Raw genomic sequence first — 9,257 nt, 5'->3', positions numbered from 1 at the left:
TTGTTTGGCTTGGAACCTATTTATAGTTCTATTTTCTTACCTTTTTATCTTTTATTTGTTTATTGACCAATTTACCCTTCATTACTTCCCACTATTATTTTTATATTTTTTTACTAAACTTCCCACTATATTACATCATCTAGTCTTCTTTTTGATAAATGTTTATCTCTTTTATTATTTTTGCAATTAATATATGGGTACTTTTTTTCATATTTTTATAAGGAACGATTGATTTTTTTTTTAAGTTCATTGAATAAATAATGTATTTAGTTTATAATATAGACTAAAAACATTTATTTAATGAATCTAAAAAATTAATTATTTTTTATATAAATAATTGAAGGGAGTATTTTTTTTACCTAAAGTAATATTACAATAAATGTTATATACCAACTCCATCGTAAAAGAAAATAATAAAAAAATAATATTATAATATTTTTTTCTCTTAATCGGTTTCTAAATTGATTATTGTTATAGTCATAATTCAAACTCATATTTCCTGGCACGGTTCTTTGAAGTTAATTGTTATAACTTTTTTTATGGAGAATTTCATTAATTATTTATAGTGAAACTGAAATACATTGGTCTGATATTATTTTTTCTTAAAATACAATAAAATATAATTAATTGTCCTAGTCTCATTTATTGGAGTTCAGTTAAATTCCAACCACGTATAGTTCATATTATATTGTAATTCACAAAATATTATTTTATAAAAAATTAAACGCGCTGTTCTTTTATATAGACAAAACAGCAAGTACTATTGAAATTCTCACATAATTGTGAAGTCATGTGTTTGAACTCAATTAAAATCGTTAGGTGTAACAATATCAATATTTTCAATTGAATTAAGAATTATGTACAACACCTAGTTTATTTAAACTTTATATTATGCATTAGTATTTCTCTTTCAATTTAATCTAATTACTGGAGTTGTTTCTTCTTCTTTTTTATTAATAAGTTGGAACATGTAGCTATTTTAAATAAAATGTAACACTTTCAATAGAGAGGTTTGTTCGAGTCTTCCAGAGAGATACTTATGTCCTAAACTCTTGTTAGATCATCACTGTTGTTTTTTTTTTCTTAGGTGACACTATCCTCGTGACCAACACAAAAAAATCGCCATATTCAAAACATGGTTGCAACTTTTAACATTGGATTTATCGCACGGTTGAGAGATATAAGATGAAAAAGTAAATAGTGTAAAAATGTAAAAGCATGCTTTGCCACTGAGTGTGGCCATGGTAGATGGTGCAAGACAAAGGAAGAGGTTACATTGACAGAACCTGAGTTTCAGATCACAATTGTGAAGTGGGAATATTGACCGGAAGGTGATTTCCGGTGGCCTATCCACGAAAGAGAAACTTCTTTGCATCCCTTGCGGAGAAGGCATGGCCCTCTATCAGCAACACGTGTTCAGAAGTCTGCGATTGGTACAACAACGAGATGGAGGCAGCAACGATTCTAGAGTGGCAATAACTTGTGATTTTTAAATTGTTCTTGTTGATTCTTCCATTTTTTTCTCCCTGGATTCTGAATTTTATTGTGTTGTTGTAGATTATGCAAAACTGGATTTAGGCACCCAAATTTTATCTTTAATTAGGGAAATTGTTCTCCAATTTGTTGATTGTTTTGTCAACTTTCGAGATCTATTTGATACTACTGTGTTCATGTGTTGTCATACTATGTTTATTCCCGTCGAAGTTGTTTTGAGGAAGCATAATGTTGGGATTTTACCCTGTTTCAGCAAATACATTGTTCGTCTCGTCCTCTTCCTACCACCATTGCCTTATAAGATATGTTAAACTAATGGCTTTAATATTTTACTAAGAATATTATTTGACCTGAAAGTTAAGATGGAGAAAGTATAGATAGGTCGGCAACAAAAGAGAATGCAGAAAAAATGGAGACAATTTATCATTATTTATCTATTTATTTATTTATTTATTTCTACATTATTTATTTTTTTCATTTTATATCTCAACCGTGTGATTAATCCGACGGCTAAGACTGAAGCAGCAAGTCAATGTGCATACTTGACAGAGATAGCTGCAGAAATTTCAGCTGCCGAGGATCCAAGTTCAATTCCAACAACTGTTTAGAAACGAAAAGAATGCATACTTGAGTTGACACAATACCAACCAGTCCACACAAAACCAGGCCAAATACAAAAACTTAGCATTTGAACAATGTGCACAATCAAAAACAACTAAATGCTCTTAGCTAATGTCGTATTAGACATGGTAAATGCTTGTTCCTGAAGTTCTGGTATTGTTCAAGCTATCACTGACTGCACCATGTGTTCTTCGAGTTTGAACTGCGTTGTTTGACTACTTGCCTCAAATTTCTAGGTTTCAAATACACTGTACACTTTTGGTCCGACTTTTGATTGAGCCAATAAAACCATCACTTGCTATTCCTTGTACTTCTCACGTGCTTCCAACATTTCATGTCTATAGGTACAACGGAAAATGACTATGGAAGGGTGAAACAATTCGGGTCATCAGAGACAATACTTGTTATCTGTACCATAGTTCCATTGAAGAGCAATATAAAAAAGTTAAGAATATAATGTTACACTAGAAATTACATTCCGCAACAATAATGTTTTAGAATGTCATATTCCAACAACTGTAATGAGAGTTTCAGGGATTTAATATAGGTAGATTTTTGTAATGAAAAACAGCTAACAAGTGTGAAAAGAAACAATAAGACAGTCAACATTATTGATCCATTAAAAAAAAGGTAAACTAACATCAGGTGTAGTGCAAGTTGGGAGAAAAAACAGATTGTCAAAAGAAAACCTATTAAAGATTACATTAGTAAAAGCAGTATGTCCAAAATTATACCTACATTGCTTTTCATCACTGAGAACAGTTTGTTCTGTTGCCTGGACCTTCTTGAACTGAAACCACTTTTCATCTCTTTTTCCATTTGACGCTCATAGTAAGCATCAAGATGGTAATACCTGGTACATAAACATTAAGCCATTTGTCAACCCGAATAATTATACCAAAATGATTCATTCAATATCTTAAATCCATTTCATCATTGGAGAACAGGGATTTTGCATTAATGAACAAGGCACAGATAAATCAGAGGACCGAAGTATTCCTAGATAGTAGATATCAAATAACAGGTATGTGGCCATGTTCTTATTTAAGAAATGATAATAAAGAATAATCCAAATTTTCGAAACTATTATTGCAGCCATAATACTTTTTGTGTGATTTAAGCCATTGCCGTGCACTGAATTAACAGTGCATGTATATTGTCATTTAGTTGCAACAATTTTGTTTCCTATAACTCTTCCATGCAGAGTCACTTTGTCAAACATGGTGAAATATACAATTGACTAGTACAAGAATGCTTTGGGATTTGAAGGAAAATTATTTATTTAACACGATGAGAGAAACAGATTACTTTTCATTAACCTTCTGTTTGAACAGACTCACATCACATCTCCCATGCAGACACCACCGGAGGAAAGTGAGAAGGCAACTAATACAATTCATTTAGAGAATGATCTGAATACGGCAGGTGAAAGAACAAAGATTCAATGATTCATCAGTGCAATCAACGACAAAGGACAACCTTGGATACGGTGTGCACCAACTTTACTTCCATGTGTTAACTTGAGATAATGTAACAAGGTAACCGCTGTAACTGAACCAACAAGTCCTATCTTCTCAAGAAATAATCATTATCTTACTCATCAGGTTTTCAATTTAAGCTTTGGCTTTAGGAGGAAGGGGGTTAACAAACATAAAAGACCTCTTGACTACTTCTACTAAATAACTACAGGAAAAATGTATTTTCTTTTGTTCAAAAAAATTGAATTAAAAACCATTAACAAAAATGAAGATATCTACAAGTCATCATTAGCTATGCCATTCCATAAATACACATGACCCGATGTTTGCTTCTCAACACAATCTTACATGCCCTTATTCAATATTTTTCAACTGTTGTCAGGTCAAGCAAGGTATCACCACCACATGCAAGATTCTTTTACAGTGCCAAGCACTTTTAGCATAAAACTCAAATCTTAAAAAATAAACTAGCCCAAAATAACTGGAATTTCGAGGCTGGGCATATCTAAGAGTGCAAAACCTCGCCACTAGCTTAATACCACCAAACCACATTAATACCATAGCAAATATGAGAACACAAAATACATATGTATCCGAGAATACCCAGAAAGCATAGAGAGAATTATTTAACCATAATCATTCATACATTCACAGCAACAAAATTAAGCAAGAAACCCAGCAAACCTGAGTGTGTGAAAAGACCTGCTGAAAATGACCTTCACGCCTTCATGGAGTGAAACACCAGACTGAACTTTGCTGGAAAAAGCTTCAGGTATATGAAAAAAAGCTTCAGTCTGGAACCGAGTTTCAAGGGAAGAAAGCTTCAAGGAACCAACCAAAAACACAACAAATCATTCTAGTGCAAACCAAAATAAATTGTATGAACGAAAGAAATGAGCAACACAAAATACCTTAATCTTTAACAGAGAATGAAGAGAATATCACATGAATGAAATCACAAGAAAGTGCACAATTGAAGAGCTCAGAGCATGAATAAATCTGAGTTGAGAATGAACTCAAATAACCAAAATCACAAGTAATTGAGAATGCACGAAAGGAATCACAAGCAATGAGTTGGATTTATTAAGGAATTACAACGAGAAATCAAAGAGATTTGGTTTCAAATTAGGGGGTAGGGGTTACAGTTCTTCAGCTGTGATTTGTGAATTTGAGTTGAGTGCAAGAGTCTCTGAGAGAAGAGGAGAAACCAGGTATCAAGAACTGGATTTTTTGCATAAAATGGAACGGGCTAGTTTTTCTTCATAAATAGTTTGGGTATTCAAAGAAGCCCATATTTGTTTTGAATATGATTCAAAAGAACTGGTTTTTTTGAACAGACCTATCTAAATCTTCCTGTGAACAATCAACTTGAAAAGATGGCTACTACCGAACTCACTGCCATAAAAACAATATAGAGGCCCACAAGACAGAATCCCCAAAACCTAGGCACTCGGAATCGGGACCAAGTGATTACCAAGAGAGACCCCATGAGGCTTAAAAGAAGGAACACAAATGCAATCACTATACCAACATGGAAATTAAGTTCATAGGCTTTAGGATATGTATTTGTCGTCTGTATGACCAAAGCAGTTCCAAGACCAACAAGCATGTTAAACATTGGTCCAGCAAAGCATCCAGCCATTGCCATTGCCGGATGACCAGCTTTAGCAACTGCCACATCAGCAACAAGATCCCCCACTGAATTTCCCCATGCCAGCACCGTAAGACCAAGGAATGATGCTGGAACTTTGAGAAGCGTACCTAAAGCTTCGAGGCAATTCACCAGCTCTCCAGCTGTGGTAGATATCCAAAACACACTCATCACAAATGCCACGACCACCACAGGCAAATGCTCTGCTTTTGGGGGTTCTTTTTCCATTACAAAATGAAGAAATGCAAGAGAGAAGCTTGTCATGAGCACTACGGACCAAAGAGGGAAAAGAGTATTGGGGAGGAGGAAAACTATGGGATGATTAAGTGGCACGAATGAGTTGCATGCATACAAGAGGGCTAGAGGACAAAGAGCGATATTGGCTGATGCATAAAATCTGCTCCATTGCGATGGTGCTGGTTGAGGGACCGTCAATCTTAGGAGAGTTGAGACAGGAAGCTCCCATGCTTTAGAAATCTGTAAGCAGAGTATGGGATACGTCAGGACAATCTCAAGTTAAATAAATTCAATAATGTTAAGAATGACAAATCTATCCATGCAATGCACAACATTTCCTATCTTGTTTTTTAACACAGAAAACGTTGATTACATTTTATTGAATTATTATTTAAAGTAATAAGAAATATTATTAAATGAACTAAATAACAACAACCACTAAGTCTGCTATCCCTGGCCGGTGCGTATGGAAAAACATTTGTTGAGAGAGATCAACCCCTTAAATGGATCTCTGTTACCTCCGGGGATTAGTCTCCGCTGTTGCGCGCGGAAGATTCCTTATTTTACCAAAAAAAAAAGTTTGCTATCACTAAGTGGAGTCGGCTACAATGAACGAAAAATAAACAATTATCATCAAATCAAAAGGATGATCATAATAGCATCAACTACGTCAGTGGTCATCCTAATTGGTTTAACACGTCTTAAACATATAAAACACTTTGAGGGATAAGTTACCAGTTGTGCTTGATTCAATGTACTACGGACAAAGGGATCAACTGGCCAACTGTCCCTACATTTTGTAGGTAGTAAAAGAAAAAAGATTAAAATGTTAATGGATTTAAAAAACCACACACGAGCTTTGATTGTGCATTGTTTCCTTCCAAATTCAGATTCACATCACATTTCCCTCTCCAGAACGTGTGAAACATAACATCACAAAAACTCATCATACGAAAAAGAAGTCACTGCATCTAATAACTATAAAATGTTTCAGCTCCAAATATCGAGCTCCCAGTTTACTGCATCAAAGATGAAAAGAAAAATGCAAAAAGAAAAGATTTTTTTTTTCCCAAAAACATTAGTCTTTTGAAATGAATTTTAATTATTTTTAGGAGCTGTGCATCAAAGGAATAGCTCCAAGACCATTGTTTCAACGTTAATTATGGTTAATCAGCTGCTGCATGTGGTTCAGAACAGCATGAGCCTCTTGTTATTATACTAATTGAAGGAATTTTTTTACTTTTGTTCTTGTACATCCTATGAGTAACCAATTTTAGCAAGTCCGAGCATGTTAACTAGTAAGTATGTGCCTGGGAAAGTGTAAACTAATTTTACACTAACATCTAATAAGAATAGAGTATGTGGTAGTTATCTTTAAAAAAGGGTTACAAAATAGGCCTACATGTCAAGATGATGGGATGGTGTGAAATCAGTGCATAACCATTAAACTCTCAATTCTTAAAAGAAATAAATTGATCTAAAACATAGTGTGAATTTTTCAACCTCACACAACAACTTTCAATCTATTGGAGTCAAACCAAGGTTTGGAGGTAAATAATCAGACAACTGTATTTTTGCTAAAATTCTGCTCGACAATCAATTATGGCAATTTTCACAAAAGAACCAAACACATATTGTTTCATGTTTGAAAGAGACAAAATCAATCCCAACATCCAACACAAGTAAATCCAGATCAATTATCAGAAACAAGATGGAAAGCTAAAACACAGAAAATGGAAATCAGTTGTAGCCGAACCATACAAGATGGAACTAATGAATCAAGTAATACTGCAATGCTACGAGAATGAACTAAAATACGACTTCCTACTCGAATCATAAACTATGGAAAATCAATTGGAACCGAACCATACAACATGAAACGAATCAATCAAGTAATATTGCAATGCTATGAGAATGAACTAAATTATGACTACCTACTCGAATCATAAACTATGGAAAATACCATACAACAATCATGATTACTAATCAATCAAGTAATACTATGCAATACTAGGAATGAACTACTAAATCATGATTACTCACTCGAATCATAAACTATTGAAGTAAAAATAGCATAATCAATTACCAATAATTATGAACTCAAACGTATATGAAAAGCTAAATCGTTACAAGGATAATTGAAAGTTTGAAACATACCAAACGAAAAGATCCAGTAAATCCAGAAGCGTGTTTAACTTTTTCAACAGATCCCGTCGATTTTTGATCGCAATACGATTCAATTTGTCCCTCAAGATCCACAGAACTCTTTTCACTACGATTCACAATTCCCAAATCCATATAAAACACAAAACCAACAAAAAAGAGATAAAACGCAACGAATCCAACGGCTTGCCATAGAAAAATCTCAGCACTAAGATAAACATAAAAGAGAAACATAGCAGCAGTTAAATAGAACAACACATCCCTAACAAACGGCGCCGGATCAACGGGAAAAGGAGCGGCGTAGATCGCAACAAAGCCAACAACAAGAGCAGAAACAAAAGCTCCAGCAGAGAGTATAGCGCCGAAGCCAGTACGGTATTGACCGGCGCGAAGTGCGGCGAGAGATGAGAAAACATCGGGAGAGCCGTTACCGAGAGCGAGAAGTGTGACGGCGGCCATACTAGGGGAGAGATTGAGGTGAGAAGCGAGTTTGGTAGTTACGATTGAGAAATGGTGAGAAGCGGTTTTGATTAGGATGTAGAAATGGAGGAAGAGGAGAATGGAGAGAGATGTGATTGAGAGGGAAGGGTTTTGGGGGAAAATGCAGTGATAGTTGAGGATTCCGTTGGATTTAGAGGTGCAGGAGGAGGTTGTTGTTGTGATGAGGAGTGATCTGCTGCGAAGAGATGGAGTTGTTTTTGTTGTGATGGAGAGGGATGGAGGGGAGTTAGTTATTGTGAATGAGAACAAGAGGATGAGAGTGAGGAGTAGTGAGACTGAAATGGTTTTCATCGAAGCCATTCTATTCTAATGAATAATGAATAATCAGAATGTGTTTTTGTTGAGTTTGTTGAACATGCTAACTCTACCTACACTGCACTCTTTCTGCAGATATGGGGCAGGAGAGACGAGTGTGAGTGTGCCCAATATTCTTTCCGCGTTCTTTCCTCTTTGACATTAACAAATAGCCGCAGCAGCATCTGCAGCTGCTCTGTCGGCGACTTCTTTTTAGTTTTTCTGTGTATAACTGCATAAACTAATTTCCTCAAGATGACTGAGATTCATTTAAGAATGTGACATCTTCTAATAAATATTTTTTCATATGCACCAGTCGGGATTGAAGTCAGGACCAAATGGTTAAGGAACCCAAATATATGTGCCTAATTCATTAGGTGTAATTCACTCTGAAGGCTAATGTTATGGTGGACCACTTACCTTCACAAGTGGTCCACCGTGGACAAATGATCTACCGAATATGAATTTTACGAAATTCATTGTTGGATTGAAAGTTTATATCGTATAGATCATCCATAAATTTTTGAAATTTTTTTGAAAATCATTTGATATGTTATTGAGATCCATCAAGATTTACGTTATTTAATAAACCGTTAATCTTGATGTGTCTCAATAACATATCAAATGATTTTTAATTTTTCTAAATTTTACTATGAATGATCTATATGATATAAACTTTCAATCCAACGGTGAATTTTATAAAATTCGTATTCGTTATAATGTTATTCATGACTGGTCCATCATGAACCACTTGATGAAGTGATCCATATTAGAATTTACCCTCAAGTTAATAATAGTTAGATTTTTCAATTTGGCTA

At 34.7% G+C, this 9,257-nt stretch overlaps 1 protein-coding gene across 4 annotated transcripts; it reads right to left on the bottom strand.

Annotated features, from left to right (window-relative positions):
- Nucleotides 1-2,095: 2,095 nt before the first annotated feature.
- LOC123890891 (cation/calcium exchanger 5) lies at nucleotides 2,096-8,661 on the bottom strand. 4 transcript variants are annotated; one of them, XM_045940622.1, is made up of 5 exons: nucleotides 7,639-8,661; nucleotides 4,505-5,721; nucleotides 4,278-4,414; nucleotides 2,850-2,968; nucleotides 2,096-2,523 (listed from the first exon to the last, which is right to left on the bottom strand). In XM_045940622.1, the coding sequence occupies exons 1-2, from the start codon at nucleotides 8,443-8,445 to the stop codon at nucleotides 4,957-4,959; spliced, it is 1,572 nt and encodes a 523-aa protein (XP_045796578.1). In that variant the 5' UTR covers nucleotides 8,446-8,661; the 3' UTR covers nucleotides 2,096-2,523; nucleotides 2,850-2,968; nucleotides 4,278-4,414; nucleotides 4,505-4,956. The 4 variants fall into 4 exon arrangements, with proteins under 4 accessions (XP_045796578.1, XP_045796576.1, XP_045796579.1 ...); XM_045940620.1 differs by having other exon boundaries at nucleotides 2,854-2,968; nucleotides 7,639-8,643; XM_045940623.1 differs by having other exon boundaries at nucleotides 2,854-2,968; nucleotides 4,296-4,414; nucleotides 7,639-8,622.
- Between the last annotated feature and the right edge of the window lie 596 nt (nucleotides 8,662-9,257).

This window comes from Trifolium pratense, linkage group LG6, assembly GCF_020283565.1.
Source record: "Trifolium pratense cultivar HEN17-A07 linkage group LG6, ARS_RC_1.1, whole genome shotgun sequence".
Classification (NCBI taxonomy): Eukaryota; Viridiplantae; Streptophyta; class Magnoliopsida; order Fabales; family Fabaceae; genus Trifolium; species Trifolium pratense.
This window is presented reverse-complemented; position numbering and strand designations above follow the sequence as displayed.